Raw genomic sequence first — 25,692 nt, 5'->3', positions numbered from 1 at the left:
GGATCACCGTACCCACTCCATGGGGATGGCGCTGGGGCTTGCCTGCACTGAGGCCCTTAGCAGCCCTTTAACCACTGACCAGCTTTGCCCAAACACCTGTATCCAGGAACACCCGTGGTTCTGCACTCACGTTGGTTCACACACAGCAGTGACCGTAGATACCGGCTGCTTTGAACACAGCCTTGTGCTCAGACAGTCCCCAGGGCCCTGTGCATATTCGGTGTGGGTCCCCTAGGTGCTCCAGAGACTGCCAGCTCTACTGGTGGCCTTGAGCACAGGGCAGCCTGGCATATGCTGTAACCCCTGCACATCCAGACAGTGTCAGGCACGGCACTGCCTGGTCCACACACACACCCAGGGCCTCGTTTCCCCGACTTTATTCAGTGGCACGTTCACAGCGGGGATGGGGGTAGACACAAGGTGGGGCCTGATCTGTCCTGGAGCCCTGGGGGCACCACACACCATGCACTACAGATGGGAGGGGGCACAGGGGGGCTCGGTGGCCCCAGCAAGAAGCCTGTACTGGGAGGAGACAGTGAGGAGGAGGTCCCCCAGCCCAGGCCCACAATGGGAGGGCCTGATGCTGGGCTGAGGTTGAGGGGAGGGGGTAGGGGGCACAAAGTGTCTGTTCCAGAGGGGCCAAGTGGCCAAGCCTTACCCAGGACACAAGCCCACAGGGCGGGCTGGGGGACACTCTGGACGTAGAGCTGTGCCACTCTCCCTTTGCCCCTCTGGTGAGGGAGAGGAGGGTTTTGGGCTGGGCCAAGCAGCTACCCTGTCCTGCCCCATCCCATCCTCGGCCAGTCAGAACGGCTTTGATGTCTGCTTGAAGATGAAGCCTCGGTATGCGAGTGTCTTCATGATGTTGGCGATGTTCTTGCAGTCATCTGAAAAGAGGAAGAGAAGACATTTAGATGGGCCCCAGAGCCTTCCCCTGTGGGCCCAGAGGTACACGGGTGGGGGTGGGAGGCAGGTTCAGATTCAGGAGCCATAGGCTCTAAACCAGTGGGTCCTCCCCCCAGGTGGCAGCAACTCCAGCTTCAGGTTAGGCCGGGTGATGCTGGGCCAGCAAGAAGCCTGGTCTCAATGCTTCTGAGTCCCATAACTCATGCTGGAAATTGGCCGGCGTGTCCCTCCCTGGCCCCAGCGGTGATGTATGGGCACCGTCGCAGTAAGAAAAAGGCAGAGTAAATGTGTAATTTCTCCCTTGACGGCCCCCGGCCGCTGGGCGATCCTTCTTGTTGCCGCCGCGTGGGGACGGCCCGTCTGCCACACTCCGTCTTCCCGCCACCCGTCTTGATGTCTCCATTTCATTACTGTGCAGCCATTCATCACGCCCACGGCCAGGGTGACTTTGCCGGCACTTGCATGTGTGTGGGAGATGTGGCCCAGGCCATGATCACTGGTGACAAGGCACAAGTCTCGGCACTTCCGGGCCGGGGTCCCAGGCTCACGTGCTCCAGCAGCTACCGCCTGGGCGCCTGCTCCTGTGCAGCCCAGGCCAGTGGAGAGGGGCCGGGTCTGTGGTCCTCCTAACACCCTGGCCGGCAGCCTTCTACCAGACACGCCTGTGTAGCTCAGCCCAAGCCCTGCCTCTCCCACCCCGGCAGGCTTCAGCCCTGTCTCTGGCCATATCTCAGATTAAAGACATCTGCGCCTGCCAGACCCTGTCACAGCAGTTTCCTCGGTATTGACTGCCGTAAGAAACTCCATGGTGAAAACTGTCCTAGACCCCGGTGGCCACAGGAACAGGTACTTCTGGAGCCTCAGTATCATGGTCATGGGCTCCGACTCCCTCACCTGCCTCTTCTTCCATCCCCCTCCCACCTTCCATAGGTGCTCTGCTCCTGTGCCATAACCAGGACCTCAGCTGCCACCGCCCTCGTGGGGTTGATGCTGTGGTGGCAGAAGTACGTCGATGTCATAATCAGGTGTGGGGGTGGTAAGGTCAAGGTGGGGTCACGAGGCCCCTGCGTCTGTCAAGGACCAACCCCTTGCACTGAGCTCCCAGCCTGCCCTTGCCAGGACCTTAGCAGGAAAGGGGATCCACCAGAGCTAGAAAAAGACTGTGGGAGTGGGAGGAGTCTGGTCAGGCCAGGTCCTGTATCATCAGCCAGACACCAGCTCTGCAGACCTGGCGCTCAGCAGACAGCTCTCTAGGTCAGGCCAGACAAGTCACACGGGGTCCTGTCTCTCAGAGCTCAGTATGAACGTAGCTACAGTGGATGTGGGCATGGACAGGTGACCCAGGCACAGGGACACCTTGTTCCTCTAGGTGCTCGGGAAGCCATGAAGGCTGGTGTGAGGCGGAACAGTGAGAAGACAGATGGGTGGGTAGTGGCGGCCATGGCAACTCCAGACGTGACCCATCCCCATGGTTTATGGGCCGGACACGCGCCCCGCTCAGCTGAGGCCCCGTCATTTGTCTCCCTTAGTGTGCACGCCTGTGCTGTGGGGGTAGAGGGTGGAGGGAGGGGGCTGTGATGGGAGGAGCTAGGTAGTCGACAGGAAGGGGAATGGGGCAGGAATGGCTGTGCAGGAGGGGCGGGCCTCAGGAGTGGGGAGGGTTTATGACAGGGTCCAGGGGCTGTCACGGCACCGTTGAAAGGGCCACGATAGGTGATTTTCTTCCCAAATAAATCTGGCCTTGTCAGGGCCCCTCCGATCCTTGCTGTCTCCGGCACTCTGGGGACCGTGGCCGCTGTGCATATTAAGAATAAGTCCCCTCGTTATCTGCAATTACCCAGCGGCCACACACCTCATTTCTTCCAGCAGAAAAGAAAATTAGTTTTCTATTGACTTCATCTGGCTCCTCCCTCATTGCTGGACAAATTGCTCAATCTACCTCCCCTGGCCCAAGTGAATGTGCCCAGCTCCTCCCCCCAGGCCACCAGCCATCCAGTGGGGGAGCACTGACTTCCCACCTGTGCCTTGTCTGGAGCTGGGCAAAGGTCCACGTGCCCCAGTCTTGCCCCTGACCTCTCCCCACTCTACATGCCAGATGGCTTCATCCACATCCTGAGCTTCTGAAAATTGCTGTCTCGTCTGGGCCTCTCTCCTGAGCTCCAGACCACAGATCCAAACACCTCTGGAACCTCTCTTCCTAAGTATCTATACAAACTCAAAACGTCCAGCAGTGAACTAATTTTCTCCCCCAAGCTCCTCTCCCCTATGTTCTCCATCCCAGTGAATGGCACTCCCAAATGTCCCAGAAGAAACCTGATTCAAGCTTGACATCCTGCCTTCCCCCCAAATCCAATCAAGCGTGAACTGCAGGCTGTATCTTCTTCTCTGTCTCATCATCTACTTCCCTTCATTCTGGCACCACTTCCCAGTCCAGACCCCATCATCTCCTGCTCTTACAACAGCAGCTGGTCCTCTTTCTTTTCCCTTTAATCCATTCTCTTACAGCCAAAGTGATCTTTCTCACACAAATCTGATCACGTTCTTTTCTCTTTAAATCCCTTCAGTGGCTCCCCTGCCCTTACTTTCAAGTCTACACATTCCTTATTACGACTTCAAGTTAAAGGCCCTGCAAAAACAGATCCCTGCTATCTCTGGTCTCACCCCCGTCACTCTCTACTCCCAACGCCCGGATTCCAACCTCAAGGAACCACTTATGTTTTCTGAAAATGACAAAGTGGGTTTTGGAGTCAGACCTGTTTGTAGTTTTAACTTCGCCCACTGGCTGTGTGCCCTGCGGCAAGTGCCGAGTTTCTCCAAACTTCAGGTTCACTAGGGGTGACAACAGATACTACCTCAGTGTTACTGGGAGGACTGAACGGGTGATACACCCACATGTCTGCACATGCTGTGTGTGGAATACCTCCTCTCTTCTTGAAGGGAAGGCAAGGATGCTAGTTTTCTGGATGACCCAATGGTGAGAAGGTGTATACTGTACAATCTGTGGCACAGATTACACAGGGGCCAGCAGCACACTTGGTGAAACCACTTGTCACTCGCGCCACAAACTGACTACTGACCCTGTCCACTGGGGATTCTGGAGTCTTAACTTGTTGCAACTGGCCCACCACAATGAAGAGAGACCCAGACTGGGGAAGACAGCCCTGAAAGCCGACCTAAGAGTCAGTGCAACCCACTGATCAGCACAGAGACAAATCTGAGCTTTTAATAGACCGTAAGTTCAGAGAGAGCACCGGGTGAGCCTCCCAGAAAGTCCTCTGCTCGAAGCTCTGGGGCCATCTGGGTCAGCAGCCCCACCTTGTGGCACGTCATTGAGCTACTGAGGCCAGCCTGAGGCTGTTCTGAGGTCGGGGGCAGGAAGCCTCGTGCCCACAATGGAGGCCTCCAAGAGTAGGTCTTCCTCACCTCCAAATTCTAGAAGACTAACCTGTTTTTATGTTCCTGCAGGAAGATCAACTCGTGACAAGATTGCCCTCTTCTTTTGGGGGGCATTAATATTTTTAATGTTGGAATTAATTTTTCATGTTTTTATATTGCCAAGGCTGTAATGCAGGGGTCGGCTGCATAAACCCCTCAGAGAGGTGAGTGGGGGCCAGCACCTAACAAAGGATGAGCTTGCTGGCTGGCTCCAAGGGTAGTCAAATATCTGCTTGGCGAAACAGCTGCTAGTGGAAGGGTGGCTCAGATCGCTTAGGACAGCCGGCAAGAACACACACAGGGCAACCACCCGAGGCTGACACGCTCCAGTTGGCTGCACTTGTCTGGGAGTTGAACGGTAGAGGACAGGATGCAGAGCCTGGGCCAGGGCCACCCTCAGGAGGGAAGGGACCCAAGGAAGCTCTTGGAAGGCCATCTATTCATGCACTCATTGATTCAGCAAATACACACTGACACCTTCTGTGTGCCGGCTGCGCAGGGCCATGCTGGGCCACAGGGCTGCAGACTCTGCAGCTCCCTGCCCTCGAAGAGCTCAGAGACTGCATCTATAAGTGGTGCAGTGTGAGCAGTGCTATAAGAGAAGGAGGCACAAAAAAGGGCACTTTGTTCAGTCCAAGGTTCAGGAAAGGGTTCCTGGGAGGACGAAGTTAAACACGCAGAGAGGGCCGGCCAGCAAGTTGGGGTTGACGTGGGGAGGTGTTCTCAGCATACGGAACAGCACAGGCACATTTCTGGAGGGGAAATGTGGAGTGTGCCCCACAAATTTAAGTTGAGCAGGTGGGGGATGATGAAGAATAAGAGGCAGGGGAGCGGCGAGATGAAGGTGGCGAGGTCAGCAGTGGCCATCTAGAAGAAACTCTGCAGAGCCCCGAATGCCAGACTAAGGAGCTTATAATTTCACTGTTCTGGGAATGATGGGGAGACTTATGTGTTTGAGGAGGAGCATGACAGGACCCGATTTGTGTTTCAGAATTATCTTTCAAGGATTACAGGTGTTAACGCGGAAGGCAGAGACAGCAACTAGCAGACTCTACTATGTATTTCTGGTCCAGGCCAGAAATGGTAGCCCAGAACTAGGCCAGTGGCGGTGGAAATGGAGGTGGAGATATACTGGTGATGTGGAGAAGCAGATGGAGGCAAGAGATTTTTAGGAAATAGAATGAGCAAGACTTAGTGAGGGGACTGGGAGGGCTGGAGGAGGGATGCGTCTAGGATCTGAGTGCCACTCACCGAGATGAGGCAAACCAGAGAAGGTGCAGGTTTGGGGCAGTGATGAACGTACCTTCGGATGTATTAAGTCTTGAGACGTCTATGAGACAGCTAAACTTATCAGGCATTTCTTTTATGGCTTCTGGGCTTTGTATCTTGCTTAAACAGGACTTCTCTATCCCAGTGTTATTAGAAAACTAGCACGTATTTTCTTTGAATACTTTTTGTATTTAATTTTTTAATCTGTCTGGAATTTACTTTTGTATGTGGTGAGAAGTAGAAGATCTAACTTTATTTTTCCCCTAGTGGGTAGCCAGTTGTCCTGTCGCCATTGATCCAACTGTCCACACCTGCCCCATGCTTTTGAAACGATGCCTCTGTCTCATATACCATCCCCACACATGGATCTGTGGGAGCCAGGAAAGAGAATGAACGTGAAGTGATCAAAGAGGCAAACCAGATTGAGAGGACACCTGGAGCAGCAGGGTGACAAGCCGCTGACCTTACAGGGCTGTGAGGCAGTGTGCCCTAAAGGAAGCCTTAGACACAACCTGAGGCCTCCTGCCTAAAAAGCTCAGCTTGGCAACACACCTTATGAGTGATCTCCAGGTGCTGGTGAGGAACGGGGCCGGAGCCCACGGAGCAAAGATGGGTGGAGAGAACAGCACAAGGAGCAGGAACCATGACAAGGAAAAGAGAGCAAGAACCTGGCGCGTGTCAACATTCTAGAACCTCATCTTGTTTCCACCTCTTTCTGTCTGTCAGGACACCTTGGCAGCAGCGTGCCTGAGCGCCAAGTGTCAGTGGGACTGCCGGATCAGATATGTCCCCAGCCCCACATGGGACACACTTATGCTAAAAAAATTATTTGCTGTTTATCTGTTTAAATTCTAATTTAACTGATGTTCCTATATTTTTATTGCTAAATCGGCAACTCGGTGCTGGGGGCCAGCATCTCAGGCCATGGCTGGGTGCAATTCAGGGCACAACAGCAAATAGGAACTCAGAAGAAAGGAAGCCAAGGCAGGGAATTTAGGACTAAACCAGCAGAGGGCCCCTATATATCCTTAGATTCTGGGTTCGAATCCAACCTCCATCACTTAGTAACTGTGTGAACTTGAGCAAATTACTGTACTTTATTTAACCTCTGTTTTTGGATTCTTCTCCTTTAAAATGGGAATAATAATGATAATTATAGCAACTACTTCTCTCAAAGGGTTGTTAAAAAGATGAAATGAGTTTTTATTTGTGAAGTGCTTAAAACAGTGGCTGGGTTAGTTATTAGTAGTAGTATTGGTGTCGTTATTCCAATAATATCCAATAATAATATTGTTATTCTAACAGAAATACCCTGATATCCCCCAACCCCTGCTCCTTGTCCCAGATGTGGCCCACAGAGTCCCCTGGGCCTCCAGACAGGGTGACCTTGGCCCACCCGACACACCCTCCAGACATAGATTCCCTTCTCCCCGCTGACACGGCTCCCACGGCTCCCTCCCCCTCCCCCCAGACAGGTCGTTATAGCCTCAACTCCAAAGTGACCCCTTCTTCCAGCCCCTCCCCGCATCCCCCCTCCACCCCACCGAGGTGCCTGGAGGTGCCACAGGGCTGATGGTGAAGGATGACGGTGGTTCCACAATAAGGGGAAAAGGCAATTTCATCTTGATTAGCAGGCGATTTCTCTCTCCGTAATAAGCGTGCTCCAAATAATTAGCGTGTTTTACGTAATAATGAAATTACAGAAATGCAGTCCACTTATTCAAACAACTCACCATTACCATATTTTTAAATATTAGACTTAATTAGAGTTTATCACTTCGGAGAAGTATGCGGACCGAAGATGTTTTTAAAAAAATCCTCATAAAGTGTTTATTAAGCGCTGGTAAAGCTGGGATAATGATGTGTTTAGAAATTAAGGCAATCAAACACTTACCGCCGCTTCTGGAGGCCGGGCATGGAAATGAGGCCATTACACGCCCATTACCCGCCAGCTCACAGCCACTTGGGGGGCGGGGAGAGGATGCGCCTGGCCGAGAGGGCACAGTGCCCAGAAACGCCTGTGCCAACAGCCCACAACAGCCTGACCAGTAAGCACAGCATCACTTAACAGGACATCTGGCCACCAGGAGCCCAACTCAAACCTGGCCAGGCAAATGACTGGACAGGTCCCATACACCCAAGACTAACCCAGGTCCAGACTCCCAGGCCTGGCAGGACATAGCAACTTCATTTAAACCCCAGTGCAGAGTGGGGACAGGAGCCAGATTGGGCAGCCAGAGAGGTCAGTGAGAAGAGGCGGAGGCTGAGGAAGCTACAGACCCGTGTCTACTCCCAATTCTGGGCCACACAGGAAGGGGCAGCTAGAGTGGTGGAGAAGGGTCTAAGAGGAAGCTGGGGAACTGAGCTGGGAGCCAAAGACGCAGAAGAGCCAGGGGCCAGGCTCAGGAACACACCTGGGGACAGACTCGGACTGGGGAAAGTAGGCAAGAAGGGTGGCGGGAGAGGGGCTGGTGGCTCCAGGCCCCATTTATCCCAGTGAATAACTAATTCCAGAATTTATAGTGCTGGGTTTTTGTTCTGTGGCCATTTATATCTGCGAGGGGAGGAAATGAAGAGGCAGCGTGGATGCCACATCTTTCTGTGTTATTGCTTGTCTGCCATTTGCAAATCATTATTAATTGTGGGCCCTGGTGGCGGGCTGGGTGGGGGCCGGGCTGGGTACATCCACATAGCTCTTCATCAAGGACCCCAGCCGCTGCCCCAGAGAGCCAATTACCCCGCCCTGATTGGGATCAGATAAAGAGGGAATTTTTACAAATTAGGGAATAAATAGAATTTCCACACAGGGCGCGGGCAGGACCTGAGAGGCTGTAATGAAAAACCATCCGTCACCATCAGCGCGGGCTGGGCACATAGCCCCGGCACTCCCTCCCTTTGTGGGCCCAGCCTCATGCTCAGGGGCCTGGATGTACAGGTCTAAGGACACCCCAACCCCTCCAAGGCCCGGGAGCAGGGAGAGGAGTTCCCAGTGGGGCGCGTGTATGCCCTCTGGGCCCCAGCTCTGACACTGTCCCTAGTGCTTCTTCCTCAGGGGCTTGAGGAGGAGGAGACCGAGGCAGTCCTGAGAACGACCAGAGTTGGGGACCACGGGGCAAAGACCACATCCATGCCCCTCCAGCTATGGCAGCCCTAGGGCAGAGCCCCGGCCCGTGGACCACTCACTCTGGGTTCCCATTAGCGCTCCTCCCCTTGGATCATTAAATATGTATATCTTATTACACGCCTTGTTAGAGTATCGAGCTCTATTGACTGATGATAAATCCTGAGCCTCGTCCTGGCCATAAATTTATCTGGAGATGATGAAGACTCAATAATCTAGTCAGGCAGATAATATCATCGGGCCTTAAAAAAGATCATTACATTATATGTCAGAATTAAAAGTGAAATACGCCGTAGTAACAGGGCGGCTGCTCTGGCCATTACAACGGGTGCCCGACTCCCCTCACTCATCCCCAGCCAAGGCCCCATCCAGGTAGAGGGGCCAAGAAGCCTCGCCCTCCTCTTGGCTCTGGACGCCACAGATAAAAGTGCCTGATAACCTAAGGCAAAGTGAAGGGGACCTGGCCTGGGAGGGGACAGGGGAAGAGGTGGCTACTGAGAACAGCTGAGCGCCTCTGCCGTCCCTGGCAGCCACTTCTGCCCCAACCGAGCTCCCACCTGACCCTGTCCCTAGGGGTCTCCTGTGGGACTGTCTTCTGGGGGTCCTTGAGTGGCTCCAACAGGAGGGTGACAGGGCTTCACACCCTTCCAGACTGGCCTGACCAATCAGGGCAGATTCTTTCCAAAACGGAGACACAGGGATAGGGAGAGGTTAGGCTACTTGTGTGTATGCCCCAGGCACCTGTGACCTGGCCCCAGACCCATGTGCCAGCAGCATATCTGAGGCCTTTCCTGTGAGCATGTGCTATCAATCCAGACCACGGTCACCTCCTTCCCGAGAGCCCTGCCTGTCATAGCCTCTACATCCTGTCATTTGAGAAACTTGCCGCCAGCCTCTTGTTCTTCGACCTCAGCACTAACAACCATTTCCATTATACCTTATTTTCACCCATTTCCACAGTCACACACTCCACCTTGCTAACATCCTCCACTGTTCTCCCTTTGAAATGTTAAATTCAAATATTCCCAGTTACTGGTGATAATATGCTTTTTCTTTCATCTCACTGGAACCTCGAAACTGTTTACATCCCTAATATCTCCAGATACATCCCTCTCCTGTGTTCACCTTTTTCCCCGTCCACTTTTGACTGCTTACCCAACAGCCACTCCCCTTCTGCGAAGCTGGCAGAGCCCACTCCTCCCTCCCTGACCAAGGGAAACCTCCGTGGTCTGAGCCATTTGTGGGGACCCTACCCCCTTGCCAGCCATGGGTTTAGGAGTGGCCAAGTGTTCTGGCTACTGGGATATGACGGTAAGTTTGCTGAAAGACCTTCAAGGAAAATTTCTTCACTCTCACGAAGAGAACCATGAGGGGAAAATAGTCCTGTATATTCTGCTGGATGTTTTCATGTCTGCACATAATGTCTGGGACTGCAGAAGCCATATTCCAACCTTGAGGGGACTTAGCCTGTGAAGAACATGCTGAAGATAAAAGAACAGAACAATGGAAAAAAATCTGGGTCCTTGATGACATTGCTGAGATGCTGAATTAACCAACCCTAGGATCACCTTAGCTCTTTGGTGAGGGAATAAACCCTCTTATTATTTAAGATTTAAATTGGGTTTTCTTTTTCTTGTAGCCAAAAGCTTACTAACATACAGAATGTAAAGGCAGGAAAGAGAATGACAAAACAAATGAAGGGAGGCAAAGGGCAATGAGGACGCTATTTCAGGCTAGGAAGCTGGTAACCCTTGGTATGCTCTCTTAAAACATTTGCTCAGGGCTTCCCTGGTGGTGCAGTGGTTAAGAATCCGCCTGCCAACACAGGGGACACGGGTTCGAGCCCTGGTCCGGAAGATCCCACATGCCGTGGAGCAACTAAGCCCATGCACCACAACTACTGAGCCCGCATGCCACAACTACTGAAGCCTGCGTGCCTAGAGCCCGTGCACCACAAAAAGAGAAGCCACCACAATGAGAAGCCTGTGCACCTCAATGAAGAGTAGCCCCCGCTCGCCGCAACTAGAGAAAGCCTGCACGCAGCAACAAAGACCCAACGCAGCCAAAAATAAACAAATTTATAAAACAAACAAACAAAAATTTTCTCAAATTGTCTCCTGCTGTATCTCAGGACACAGGCCATGTTACCATAAAGGCTAAAAGAGTCAAGTTTAGGTGGGAACCCAGGTGAAAACAGAGGGAAGAAAATACAACTTTACAGAGAAAGGATTTTTATGTCTCTGACTTGCAATTTAAGTGACTTTTTCAAAGTCCCACGGCAACACAAAATCATGAGACTCAAGGCTTCTTTCTCCCCTGCCCTTCTTAGCATGTCGTTTCCAATTTCCAGGTTATCTTATGGTCCAAAATGGCTGCTGAAGCTCCAACCATCACGTCCACATTTTAGGAAAGAGGAAGAAGGAAAAAGCAAGAATAATGTACTTTCCAGCTAAGTCATTTCCCTTTCAGTATTGTTCCTGGAGGACCCACACACTTTTCCTTTTATCTCACTAGCCAGAACTCAGAGACATAACCATATCCAGCTGTATGAGAAACTAAAAAAGAAAAGTAGTCTTTTAACTGGGTACCCCCTGCTGCCCCTAATTATCCAGGGTCTCTGTTTAGTGAGGAAGAAGGTCAATGGCTATTGGGTACATACCAAGCAGTTTCTGTCCTAGCAACATAACTGATACACCTCGCTTTGGAGCTTGGATTCCATGGTCCATCATCTTAGTCCTTTCTTGCCAATCGTCTCAACTCTCTTGCTCCCCTTTTCTCCCATCACCCTTGCCTGGAAAAACCCAAACACTGCCTTCTCTATGCTTACATCTGGGCTGAGTGTGATAAGAGAAAACTGAAACCTTACAGATTCACACAACTCATAAAATCATAGTCATCAACCTCAGCTGGGTGTATAAAACTGCCCCATTTCCTATGTGCCTGATCAGTGTGCATGCTCTCTCTCCCTTTCTTGCTAGTTCAATTTCCAACTTTCTCTACTTTCCACAACTCTCAAACTCCCTACCCCCAACATCGCCCTGACCCTCTCACCCACACAACCTCATCTTCTACTTCACAGGAAACACAGAAGCCACACCCCTGCACCTGTGCCAGTCCTCGCCTTTCATCCTGATACAAGAGAGGAACTGTCCTGATGTCACTTCTGAAGCCCATCCCCCCACTCCACCTGGTTTCTGGAGTCTGACCCGACTGCCTTTTCAAGGGTCTTACTTTGTGAGTAACCCCCTTTCTCTCTGATATAGCTTCAGTTGCTTCTTCTGCACTGGTTCCTTCATGTAAACATGTAAATATATTAAATCTCTCCCATCTTTAAAAACAAGCTCCCTTTAATTCCTTTTCCCTCTTCCCATGTGGCTAAGACCCCATCTTTCCTCCCTTTCGTAGCCAAAGGTCTCATTTCCTCCTCTCCCACCCTGTGATCTGATTTCCCCCAGCAGCGCCTTACCAAACTGCTTTCTCTAACAATCCTTATGGCCTCATGGGGCTGAAGTCCAATGGAAGCTTTTCAGGTTTAGATCAACCCAGTGGACCGACTCATGCCTTGAAACTCTTCCCTCGGTTTCAGTGACACCACCTTTTCTCCACTACCCTCCTCCAGCTCCCCTGTCCGCGCCTGCCTTTTCTCCTGACTACCCCTAAGAGGTGGGTGTTGCTAAGGGTGGTCGTTGGAATTCTTCCCTTTTTACTGTCTGCACTCTCCCTGGGCAAACTTATCCACCCCTAAGTTTTAATTACCATATATTTTCCCATAGTTTCTAAACCTGTATTCCTACTACCACCATCCTGGTCCAGGGCACCACCCTCCCTCATCCAGGTGACATCAGTGCCCCAGCCAATCTCCTCTATAGCGTCCTTCTAAGGACGCTACAAATCTGGTCATTTCACTGCCTGTCTTAAACCCCTTCAATGATCCTGGAACTGAAAAAGGACATCAGTAGAAATGCTGGTGAAACTGAAGTGAGGCCTTTCGTTTAGTTAACAGTAAAGTAATACCAATGTTAGTGGCCTGGTGCTGATAGTTGTACTATGATTGGGTAAGATGTTAACACTAGGTAAAGATGGGTAAGAAAGCCTTCTGCAAATGTAAAATGAGTTCCAAGTAAAAAGTTTAAGAGTTAATAATTAAAACAACAACCATCACCACCACTTCCAACGGTGCCTCACTGCTCTCAGGATAGCATCCAAACTTCTACATTAAGTCCTGGGGATCTGCCCAGGTGTCCCCCTCGGGCCTCATCTTTCCCACTCTCCTGTTGGACCGCGGAGTTCTGCCTCTTCTCCCTCGTGGGTTTTTTCACGTGCTCTTCCTTCTGCCTGGGAAGCTCCTCCCCCACTTCTCAGCTGGAGTGCCCCCTCGTCTATCCTGAGGGATGGAGGCTTGCTGTGGTTTCCTGAGGTGCCTTACCTGCGCCCCCATGTAGGCGTTAGGAACCCCTTCTGTGTGTTCCCACAGCACCCATGTTCCTCCATGTGACTGCCTCTGTCACTCCCTGTTGGACCCTTTGGGTCCACAAACCCTTTGGGGGCACTAACGTTACCTCAACAGAGGCCCTCAGTAAATATGTATTAAGTGTAGGGAAGGAAGGACTGGAGGAAAAGAAAGAGGGAAGGGTGGAGGGACAAGATCACAGGTGAGCCTACTCCAGCCCTGACATTTGCCACCTGAAGCCCAGACAGGCCCAGGCCCTGAAAATCAGTCACGGTCCTTCCTTAGATTCCAACGTGCCAGTGGCTTCGGCCCCTTCCCCACCTCCACTCCTTCCTAGTACCTTCATTTCCTCAGGACCTGCTGTGCCAGGAGACTGGCTGGGACCTGAGCTCTCAAGTGACCTGGCCAGCCTGTCCTGAACCAAGACATCTGGGGGCGGAAGCTGTGGTGCTGGGGCTCCGTACACCCCGCCAATGATGCCCTGGAAAAGGGCCTGGCGATGCCTGGGGACTCTGGGAGGGGGGCTGCCCTCCCTAAGCCCAGTCCCACCTGGTAAATATTTCATCCTCAAGCTGCTCAGCTAATCCCTATTAATTTCAATACCGCTGCCTTGCCTGGCTCAGCTCCCAATGCATTATTTATCCCCTTTGTTTGTTTGTCGCTAACAGGTGGGCCCCAGCGGAGGCGCTGACTGGGGACAAGCCCACTCCATCACAGTGTGGCTGTGAATTAATCATGAGGACTAATGGGAACCACCTCAGCTCCAGGCACTTCCCTAGCCCCCTCCCCCTGCCCTGGCACCCAGGGGTGGGCCGGGCCACCTCAGCTCAATTTAACTCAATTCAAAATCAACACATTTTACTCACTATCTATCCCCAAGAGTCAGACACTATGATATGCTTTGGGGATACAAGCTGAACGAAACAGACATAAATTCCTGCCCTCAGGGAACTTACAATCTAGTGGGGGAAAGAGGCATTAAACAACTTCTTAATGAGGACTGTGACAGGACGCTCCAAAGGGGGAGTGCACAGAGGAGGGGCGCTGACCAAGGCTACGAGTCGGGGAAGCTTCCTTGAAAAGCAAACTGAGCTGTGCTCTGCAGGAGGAGCGGGACTTGATTAGGCCAAGCGTGGGAATGGGGGCTCCCAAGGAAAATAAAGCCACGTGGGAAGGCCCTGAGGTGAGCGAAGGCATGGCAGGTTCCAGAAAATGAGGGAGGGCATTGTGCTGCCGCGCACGGGGCACGAGGAGAGAGGCTTGAGAAAGGAGCACTCTTCTCCCTGAATGACCAGCATCTGTCCCGGCGGATTAGCACAGAGTCCTCCTGAACACCCGGACACAAGCACACACTCACACCACCTCTGCCGACCTGAGTGACACACAATTGCCTGACCTTGCGCCTGTGACACCGGAGTGGCAGTCAAGATTATGAACCTTCAACTGCACAGATCAGGAAACTCAGGCGAGCATCTGGCCTGGAGGCTTCTGAGGGGGCCAGTGTGGGCCTTAGCACCCTGAGGCTTAGGTGTGCCCGTGACAGGCCAGGGCTGGGGACACTGAACGGCCTCGGCCACAATGCTCACATCTCCCCCCAGGAAGGAACCTGCCTCACCTCTGAAAACCCAGCACTGGACGGGGCACCCACAAGATGCCAGCAAACACCTGCTGAATGAATGACCGCACAAGAGCGAATCTCTCTCTGGGGAGATCCTTCCCCAGAGATCTAAATAGACGAGGTTAGAACGAGCTAACCTGTTCGCAGGGTGTTACAGTACTTTCATGGTAAGCCTCACAGTAAGCCTGAGAGGTACGAGCCATCATCAGCCCCATTTTAAAGAGGAAGAAACAGAGGCCCTGGATGGTGAATGACTCACCCAGGACCACACAACCTGAAGTGATGGGCCGTAACCAGGATGAGGTCAGCCTGGCTCCAGGCTCCCGCATATCCATAGATCTAACCCCTCTGTGGGGTCTCTTCCCCAAGGATCTCCCTTGGTGACTCCAGGGACCCTAGTTCTTGAGGACAATCCTAAAAGGCACCTTGTTTATGAACCAAGTGTAGCTCTGCCACGGCAGAGACCTCATTGTGCACATGATCGGGGTGTGTAATTCTATTCAAAGTGGCCACTTTGAAAATCCATGTGTCTCCAGGCTCTCCGTCCATCATGGTGTCAAGTCCTGGAGCAGAGGCATCCTTCAGCGCCTCCCAACGCCAGGGTCTGTGTGCCCGCATGCCTGATCCCGCCCGTGCGCCTGTCCTTGGCTGGGAGCTGCTCTGGCAGCACTGCCCCGCCCTGTGAGAAGGCTCGGGCTAGCCTGCCTGCTTGGCCCAGCCTTACCCCTGCTTTCAGGCTAGCCTGACTGCCGGGCCCCACCCCTGCCCTAAATGCCTCCTCTGCCCTACCGGGTCTCTGTTCTCTTGGAACTAGGCAGCCAGCGTGGAGGCAGCCTCGATAACTCGCTAACGTGCTGCCCATGCTGTTCTTAAAAATTTATGACTGTGCAACATGAAAAATCCGGCTGAGGAGCCGTCATTAGCGGCGCTGCCTCCCTCCCCCACCAGAGCCGCCCTCGTAAATTGAGATTTATGGCTGCAGCAGGCGGGGCGGGGGCGCGTGCAGACGGCGAGGATGCTGTCGCGGAGACAGGCAGAGGCCGATGAGGCCGCGATGGGGCCGGGGGCTCCCCCCTGCGGCAGCTCCGGTTCATCGCAGTCTGCGGAGATAACTACCGAGAGTAACGTCCGGCCTGTGGTGCCGGCCTAGCGCGCGGATGCTGATTACGTTTAGCAGTCGGACTGCAGAGGGAGGAGCCAGTCCTGTGCCAATCACTGGCTCCTTGAGGTGTAGGGCCAGATCCTGAAGTCCAGGGGCAAGCAAGCAAGGGCCTCTTAGTAGGATGACTTGGGGAGGGGGAAGGTTGGACCTAGGGAGGAAGGATCATCCTTGCTGGGGTCACAGGGCCTGGGCCCCCCAGAGTCAGCTTCTCCAACCAGAAGCATCTAGTTTGGGCTGTGACTGTGGTATCCCAACCAGAGAATTGAAGGGGAGGGAGGGAGGGAGGAAGGAGGATGCCAGGACCCTTCCCTTCCCTCTCCTTTCTCTGGTAAGAAGGGCCAGTGGAGAGGATGTTAAAGGCAGGAGGGCAAGGACTGGATCAGTCACAGAGCCTCCCCTGACAGAGGCCAGGCTGGGGCTGAAGAGGAGAGGAGGTGAGCCCATGAGCCTGCTGCCCACCCCCCCCCCGCAGGCCCTCCCGATTACCTCCCCTCTGCTTCCCCCCCTGCTCACTTAGCCCTGTCAGCCAGGCCATTATGAAATTGGGGTTTCATTTACAGACTAATTAAACATTACAGCTTGTTCACAATTACAACGCGGGGATGAGGGAGTAACTAATTACGGAAGAAATGAGCTAACATTTATCTCTGCTCCCACCCTCCCTCTACCCACTGCCCCCCCACCCCCGCCCCAATCTGGCTTCCTCCCACTCTCTGGTCAGTACCAGCTCTCAAGGCTTATTACCTAGGATGGGGGACTGGAAGGGTACCCACCCACCCTAGATACCAGGTTGGGCTGCGGTTCCCAGCTACCCCAGGGGAGGGGCTTAGCTCCCAGAGCCCTGCCACCAGAGACAGTCAGGGCTTTTGTGCAAGACCCTGTGGGTGAAAGGACCCTGTGATGGTACGTGTGGCCCTCATATGGGGGGTGGGGACCTACTCTGGTGTACGACTGTGACAGCACTGTGGAGCCATGTGGCCCTATGTATCTTTATCTTGCGGGGCAAGGTTTTGCTGTGACTGCTGCAGACAAAGATTTGTGTGACGGGCTGTGAGTGTGAATGATCCATGCCCTAACCCCCAAACTCCCAGGGCAGAATATGAAAGAACCAGGCAGCTGCTGGAGGTGATGGTCTAAGCGGGCCTGGGATGTGGCCCCGGCAGCTCCAGGACCAAATCCCCACTGGGCGACCTTATTCACTCCCTCAGAAGCAAGAGAAGCAAGCAGGGTTACCCTGCCCTAGGGCTCATCTCGTCCTGTCCTCGGGCTGGCCTTGGCTTCCGGCCAGATGCCCCCCTGGGGCCCAAGGAGCCTCCTGGGGGCCTGGGGTGCCCCCTGTGGGCAGGAGTCCTGGGGTCTGGCTGGCCTGCTGCAGAGTTTAATAATAGTAACAGTGAGAGTAAGCGTTTCCATCCCTCCTGCCTTTGGGCAGAAGAAGAAAGGAAAGAGGAGGGAGAGGAGGGAGTGGAGGGAGCGGGCTGAAGGGAGGCTTTGAGGCCTCAGAACTCACATCAAACGGCCGGATCTGGGCCTAATTGTCTGACCCCTGCCCCTGCCTTCAATCAGCTCTGCGGCTCCCCGCCCGCCCCTCGCCTAACTAGCAGCCATGTTCTCCTCATTAGGACAAGCTCCCCTTGCACACATGTCCCCGGACATGTCCCCAGCACTCCCAGCTCCCAACCTTGCCTGGTGGGAGGGTACAGCGGGGACCCAGTTTTGGCGGGGCTCCTGGGACAGCTATTCCCTCAGCCACAGCTGGCTGGCCTGAGCGGCTCAGCACCTCTCCCTGAGCTGCAGGGTCCTGGATGCCACGTGCTGTGACATATCCCTGGGCTGGCTCAGCCGCTGGGTGCATTCTGTCCTCTGTGTGTCCTTCTTGATACAGCCCAACTGTCTCAGACACACAGTTCCTGAGGGCAAGATGCATTTGAATCCTGCCCGCTTCGGGCTGGTTCAGCTGTTTCAGCCCGGCAGGGGTTCTGGTCTGGGTCAGGGTCTGTGTTCAGAGGCTAGGAGCTGAAGGAACTTGTCTGCCTACTGTGCAAGGGCGGTTCCCTTAAACAGATCCAGGCGTGGCGATGTGTGAGTGTCTGCGGCTGGTGGCATGGCAGTGTGGCAGGAGAGCTTGGTGGTTAAGAGCTCTGACCCTAGAGAGATGTGTGTTTAAATTCTAGCTCTCCCGCTTCCTTGCCCTGCTGCCTTGGGTGCATGACAACCTTCCTGAGCCTCAGTTTCCTTATATACAGGAGAGGTGACAGCCCCAATCTCACAGGGTTTGGGAATTCAATGAGATTACAGACATAAAGTCCTCTGTACTACATCTGGCACTCAGCAAATCTTGTGGAAGGATACAGGTGTGGATGGCGGATTCAGACCAGACCAAACAAATTCCCTTCTCCACAGGCCACAGGCCTCGCTTCGTCCAGCTGGGTCAATAGTGTCAGGGACAGAAGGAGCTGTGAAGAAGGGTCCAGAGCCCTGCAGAAAAAAAGAGCAGCTCCCAGGGGACCCAGCTGATACCAGGGGCAGAAGCACCAATGCTGGAACCAAAGCTTGGGGGCAGGAATGTCACACAGCAGTTTCAGGTGGGAGGGGCAGGGGCCCAGCTTAAGGACTGTCAGGTGGCTTGAGGTCAGATAAGGTAAGTTAGTAGGGCTGGTCCATGAGGTATGGATCGTCCCTTGAGTACAGTGGGCTTGGAAGGAGGGGATGCTGTGAACACCAGTGGAGTGAAGGCTGACTGGACTGCTCTAGGTATTAATTCTCAAGGTACCAGACCTGTACAGGATTGGGGGAAGGGCTGGCCTGGTCTGGGCCCTGACATTGTCTCTCACCTTAAACCAGTGGTAATGACTTGCAAATATTGATGAAAACACAAACTACAGAGACTGTGCTTTTCGGGGAGCGAAGGTGGGGAGAGGGGATAAGGAGGAAAATAAACTGAAATGAAGTCCGGTTATCTCCCATCTGTGGCTGCTCCTAATCCCCCAGCCCAAAGGAATCCAATGCAGCCCCTTATCTGCCCTGTCAATCACTCCATCACCGCCCAGTGCTTGGTGGGCACCGCACGCCCTCGCACACACTCAAGCACATGCTCACACATGCACACACACGCACACACTCACTCCAACTCTTGCTCCAACACTCCTGCCCACCCCCAGCCCATTACTCCTCTGAGTAGGAGCAGCCAGCACGCAGGTCCTGCCAGATGGATGCAATTTGCATAATATCAGCAGCGGAGGCTGCAAGATCACCAGGGGTCAGGGCGCTGACATCCCCGCACAGTCTATCTGCAAGTGCTAATTTGGCCAGCATTGATCTGTCTTTCTGATTTCTTTGTCATTTACGTCTGCGATGGTTTGACAGGAGATACAGAGAGAGACAAGGGGAGGCCAAGCCAGGCCTGGGGCTAGGAAGGTAGGGAAACAAAGATTGTACTTCCCAGCGCATCTCACACACACAGAACACGCACAGACATACACCAGAACCTCCTCCATCTATCTGTCACTACACTCATCCATCCGTCCATCCATTTTTCCATCTGTAGTTGCTCCTGAAGACTAGAGCCTGGTATCTGGCAAGGACCAGTTCCTCAGATGTCCCTGGACTCCAAGGGTGCCAGCTCAGGGGGGAAGGCGTGAGCAGCCCTGAGCACTATTGCAGGCAGGCCAGTGGAGGCCCTGTCAATGCCTGGAGACTTAACCCTCCTTGTGGCTGGCCATCCCCTGGCTCCTCACTTTCTCTGGGACACACTAGAAAGAACTGGACGGGGCGGAGAGGCGGGAGGTGGTGTAGGGGAGTGGTAGTGCTGGGGAAACAAGCACACTCCAGCTGTCTCTGACGCCTCCTCATAAGGCAGCTGTGCTGACTCCTCCCCTCCCAGCCCTGAATATGGCCAAAGCAGAGGGGAGGGGGTGAGGCACCTGTCTGCCTCTCCGGGACAGGGTTATCATGGCTGCAGAAGGCTCATATCAACTCTTCACCACCCTCAGGTCATCCAAAGCCCAGCCTGGGCTCTGGCTGATTCTGAAGACCCCTAGCTCAGCCAGGAAGCCCAAGGTCAGATCCGGTCCACATCCTACCTGCTGGACCCCTGGCCAGAGTCCCCACATTCTCCCCTTGGGAGGAGGGTTCACCACAGGGATGGGGACGCTGCCTGGGCAGGAGATGTCATGGGGGAGGGGAGGGGAGGAGAAGATGGGAATTCTGGGAAGGAAGAGCCCACTGCAGAGAGGTGGGCATGGTCACTCTGTCAAGGGAGGCAGAGGGGCTTGAGCCTTCCAAGGGTGCCCCCCAGTGGCTCTGTCTTCACCCCACCTCTTTCCCTCGCCCACAGCAGCAGGAGCAGGTGATCAGAAGGAACTCCCTGCTGGGCAAGAGGGGGGCTGGCGTTTGGTGTGTGCTAATCCCGGGCCGAGGTCTTCAGAGGGACCGGGGAACTTCAAGGAGGGAAAGGCAGAGCTGTACTGCAGACGAGCTCATTAGCCAGCACCCCACCCCCCCACGAGGAGGAGGGCGGGCAGCCCAGGGAGCGCGGCAGCGGAGGCGGCAGAGAAAAGGCTGTCACTGTCCTTTCTTCCTTTTGGTACAAGCATCTCCCTGAACCGACGATTCTCCTGCAGTGACACCTCTCACGGGCGCTAATGAGATCCGTGTCACAGAGCTAATGTGCTCTGACTGGACTCTGATAGACACCCCACTCCTTCAGGGGAGCCCACAGGCCAGCACTGCCCCCCAGGGCCAGGCCCCACCTGCCACCTGCCGGCCCGCTCTCTTGCCAAACTGTGCTGGGCAGCAAGCTTCTGAGAGAGCCCACCTGGTGTCGGGCCATCCCGTCTCACCTGGAGCCTTTGGGACCCCCAGTCCCTGAGCAGAGAGGGTAAGCGGCCAGGGCAAGACCACCCAGCTGGGCACCAGGGAAGGTTCCGACTGTTCTCCCCGCCTGTGACACCAGCAGTCTGTGGGGCCTCTGTGTCCCAACAACAGGGGAAATCTGACATTTCCCGTGCAGACTTCCAAAAAGAAAGAAGGGAAGGAGGCCCAGGCCCCGCTCTTAGAGAGGTCAAGTCCGTAGGGCCTGATCATCACCTATAACTGGGGTCCCGGGATGTATTCTGCGTGCTCACAGTGGGAGGGCCAGGCAAGATCCCCAGAGGAGGGGGCCCCTGGAATACGGGCAGGATTTTCCTGGGCCACAAGGTGGAGCGCCAACAGAAATCACAGTGCAGAACTAACTGTCGGGGTCAGGAGGAGGCCGGAAGCCAAGTGTTAGGGCCCCGGCTCCAAGGGCGACTGTAGCAGGGTGAAGGGTGGAGATGCCCCCGCCCCTTTCTTCCTCAGCTGCTGCTACCGAAGACTGTCAAGACCTGTGTGTTTTACACGACACTGAGGGAAAGGGAGAACGTGAGCTTGTTTTCTTCCTCACCATCTCTGTTGGCAGCACAAAGCCCAAGACCAAAAAGGTGCTCCTGGCTCAGCACGGTGGTGAGAACACAGGCTTTGTGCTCAGGTGGACCTGGGTTTGAACCCTGGCTCCTCCCTTCAACTGCCTGTGTGACCTCAAGCAAGTCACTTAACTAAGCCTGAGCCTCCCAATCTGTAAAATGGGAACGATAATGCCTGCCTTCATGAGAGTGTGAAAATTAACTTAGCGCCCCAGATAATGTGAGTGCCGTGCTGACCACTTGCTGAAATGAAAGAAGGCCCACTCAGCAGTGCCCTCTGGAGGCCGCCCTGCCTCGGAAGCTGCCCGAGCCAAGAGCGCTGACGGAGCCCGCCGACCCAGCCAGTCAGCAGTCCTACAAATGTGCAGTCCCCTCACCTACAACCTGCTCCACGCCACCTGCCCACCAGGCTCCCAAGGGCAAATCCACCCCCCAGGAGGAGGCGTCCCTCCCCGACCACGAGCCCACTCGGACAGCCTCCGAGCCCCCTCTCTGCCCGGAGCTCCATCCTGGAACCCTACCTCTTCCTCAGTCCCCAGGGCCAAGCCCTCACCCCATCCTGGCGACTGTACCTGTGAGCTGGGTGGGGGCAGGGCCCTGTGGCCGTCATCTCCCAATGCACGTTCAGCACCTACCACAGCTCCTGACACACAGTAGGTGCAAGGCAGACGTCCACCACCTCCCTCCCCATGGCCACTGCCGGCCCTGAACTAACCACCACCTCCCGCATGCCTTATTACAAACACCCCCACCCCGACGCCCGTGGCCTCCCCTTCTGCGATTTCTCCTCACTAGTCCTCCCTATACATACTCTCAGATGGTGCTGACTGGAACCCAACTCTGACCAGATCACTCCTCTATCCAAACACCCTACGGCTCCCCCTCAAACAGCTCAGCCGGGCGCACCGATCCCAGTGGGCCCCTCCCTTCCACAGCCTAGGCCCCTGCCCTGCCCGTCAGCCCACGCCTCCAGCACGCCTGCCCCCTTACTCTGTCAGCACCTCCTCCACCCCAATGCTCAGCAGGAGTCCCCGCCAGGTAGGTCCCACAGGCTTCCCCTGCCACACATACCTTAGAAGGAGACTCAGAAGATCCCTCCAGGGCCCAGGGTCATCGGTGATCTGCACACCCCGCCACTGCCCCCCACAGCATTGTGGGAGAAGCCAGCAACTCCTGGAGAGGGCCAGGCTGTGGGATCTGCAGAGCCCTTACCCAGCATCACTAGTGCTGCCTCACCTCCCAGCAAGATACATACCACTCCCCACTTCGGGCTGGCAGCTCCTCACACAGTTAATTAGCACCATGTCACTGAGGACCAGCCTGAATGGCCAGTGACAGGAGCTGACCCCTGACCCCAGGGCTGGGAAACAGTCCACATCAAACTCTTACAGCGCGACCCTTTTAGCACGCACAGTAACTCAGGGCACCGTCAGCTGAAGCTCATTAAAGCTGTCTCTTTGGCGCGAGGGCCATTAACCTCACCGCTCAAAACCCGCACCTCCCCTCCCCGCCTCTCCCAGCCCAATTAATGCCCTGCATCCTCCCTCCCTTCCAAGCACCCTCACCCACACCTCAGAGCCAGCCAGGAGCTGGCAGGGCAGCCCTCTTCATTCACAGATACAAGGACCAAGTGCCAGGAGCCCCCAGTGCCCTGGGGAGACCCTGGCATGGGCAGAGCGACAGAGGAGGCAGCTCCTTGAGCAGCCACTGTGTGCAGACTGCACAGGCCCTTCACACAGGGGACCTCGCTGAGCTTTCCCAACAGCCCCGAGAGGCAGGTAGCATTGGCCCTTGTCTAAGGTCACAGGGCCTGAACTGCTTCTGGCTCCAAAGCCCTGACTTTATATTGTCACCCATAGCCTTGGGCTGTCCCCTGGCGCCCACCCAGATGGAAAAACCTTCTTCTCTGAAGAAAGAGGGAATACTTCAGGGGTCCAACCCAAAGTCAACATGGGTGAACCAACAAGAACGACATCAATGAGTCCCAGGAGAGAGCAGAAAGTGGGAACAAGGAACCCCTTCCTCTCACAAACACCCCCAGGACAGATACACAGAAGCAGGGCACCCAACTCAAGGCTGCGTGGGGTGCATTAACTCAGTCCTGCCAGCCCCTCCCACCAGGCAGACTCAGTTTCTGGCAGCTCCTCCTTCCCTGGGCCAATGCAAGTCTTCTCAGTGGCCTTGGTTCTCCGGTCCCTCCCTTTCCCGTCACGCTTGCACTGATTCATCCACTCACTCACTAACTGTCCATTCATCTGCCATAGCATTTGTTGAGCACCTACTTAGAACTAGTGTGTACAGCACCAACTGCCTCACTGATTCTGGATCTGAGCTCTGATCCTGTCCTTATCTCACTCATGAACTTCCTGTCTCCTCAAAACCTCACAAAAGGCCACACCCTCTAACCTGGCATTCAAGGCTGGCTTGTTCCCCGTTTAATTTCTAGCTGCTTCCTAACCCAAATGTTCCACTCCAGTCATGGCAAACTACTTGCAGACATCCAAAATTATCCTCTCAGCATGTCAGGCTTCCTCCTGCCTTTGGGCTTTTGTACACAGTTTCCCCAAAGTGGAAAACCCTTCCCCCATCTGCCTACCTAGCAAACTCCTATTCATCCTTCAGGCATCCCCTGACCCAAGTCTCATCTTCTCTAGGAAACTTCCTGCTGACCTCCAAGGCCTATCAGCTTGCTAGGTTTGGGGTCTCCTCTAGGCTGTACGAAATAACTCCTGTGGGAGGGAACAGCAGTGGTTGTGGGGTACTCCCAATTCCCCAGGCCCGTTGACCACTTTCTCTTTCCCCTTGGACCCCAGGAGAGCCTTGGGGGCCAATAAGAATGATATGGGGTGTCCCTGAAGTCAGTGAAATGTAAATGAAGAAGTAGAAGCCACTTGGCAACTGAGGACAGGGGAAACCTCCCTTGGGGCAGCCCAGGTGTTTCTGTCACGACCCTGAGTACCCTGGGTGGCAACTGCCCAGTTCAGTCTCTGTCTCCTCCCAGGATGTGAGCTCCCCGAGGACAGGAACATCCACTCAGCATGCCCAGCCCCACTAGGCACCTGTGATGTCTGCGGACAGGATTAGGGGCCAGTCTGTAGCAGGTGACTGGACCCTTTCGGTGTTATCTTGCCAGTCCCCTCCCCCTCATACCTCCCAAAGGTACACAGGTTATGATAATGTCGTAGCACCACCCAGGGACACCCCTGCTCCTCCCCACTTGGAACAAAGCCTATGCCTGTCAAGTACCCTGCTTGAAAGCATTTGTATGCACATGTGTGCAGATGCACACACAAAATAAGATACACAGAAATGAACAGACACACTTTCTGATGGATACACATACAGGCTGATGGTTGCTTCCATACACAGACAGATGCCCCCAGGAAAATGTATATAGATACACTGTGACACATACACACATACACGTATCCCTCAAAAAGATACACGTACATGGACACATATAAACCCCTAGACAAACACACAGAGACATGCAGCTGAAGGTGCCATTCACACACACAGACACATATCCACAATAACATATGTAAGAAGCTAGCAGAGCCTCCAATGCCTAGAACCAGCCCCCTCCCATGCAGGAATCCCCCCTGAGGGTGCACCCCCATCTGGTACCCCAAGTGGCTCCTCCCAACCCAGGCACCGCTCAATGGAGGCTGCTGCTCCTACGGGGGAGTTCAATACCCTGTGGACAGAGCCATCGGTCAGAAGGACCCTGACTAATTAAACGCTGGTGAGGTTTAAATAATTCATCTCCTTAACTCCCATTGATCGCCCAGTTTAGTGGCCACAGACTTGAAACAATGTTAAACAGCCTTCTCTAGCTCCACGGGGGGTGGGTAAGCTGACATGTGCCCACCCCTCTGAGGACATCACCCACCAGAGATGCGGCCAAGGGCAGGATCCCTTGGCCTGAATCCAAGGCCACCTGTGACCCACCCAAAGCCCAGACCCCAGCCTCCTCTTGAACGTTGTTTTGAGAGATCCTTTCCAATGGTCAGATTCCACTCTCCCCTCACTCCACCCCCCTTCCCTGCTCCCCCCAGCTATGGAGAGCACCCTGCTGGAGCACTGAATGAGCCACGGAACCCCTCTGTGTGCCAGGGAACTGGGGCGTGTGGGCAGGGGACGGACCGAGTTGCCAGGGGGATATGTGGAGGGACTGACCAATGCCGCTGTGGGGCCGGCCTATGTGTTGCAGGCTGAGGCCCTTGTTCATGTCTAGAAGTCCATTCTTGGGCCAGCAGCCCATGGCGAAGCTGTAAGCCTGGAAGA

General features: G+C 54.4%; 1 protein-coding gene across 6 annotated transcripts in view; it reads right to left on the bottom strand.

Moving 5' to 3' along the window:
- Positions 1-367: 367 nt before the first annotated feature.
- Positions 368-25,692, bottom strand: part of ERI3 (ERI1 exoribonuclease family member 3) — a 127,202-nt gene continuing 101,877 nt past the window's right edge. For 4 of the 6 annotated variants that reach the window (XM_082661091.1, XM_082661093.1, XM_082661094.1 and 1 more), the window contains 2 exons: positions 25,585-25,684; positions 368-887 (listed from right to left, as the gene is read on the bottom strand). In XM_082661091.1, the coding sequence (XP_082517217.1) occupies positions 805-887; positions 25,585-25,684 (183 nt within the window). In that variant the 3' untranslated portion in view covers positions 368-804. The remainder of the gene's footprint in view (positions 888-25,584; positions 25,685-25,692) is intronic. The other 2 variants (XM_082661090.1, XM_082661092.1) reach the window with 2 other exon arrangements.

The sequence above is a fragment of the Grampus griseus genome (genome assembly GCF_964374135.1).
Source record: "Grampus griseus genome assembly, chromosome: 1".
Lineage (NCBI taxonomy): Eukaryota > Metazoa > Chordata > Mammalia > Artiodactyla > Delphinidae > Grampus > Grampus griseus.
The sequence above is the reverse complement of the archived record's forward strand: the minus strand, read 5'-3'. Positions and strand labels throughout refer to the sequence as shown.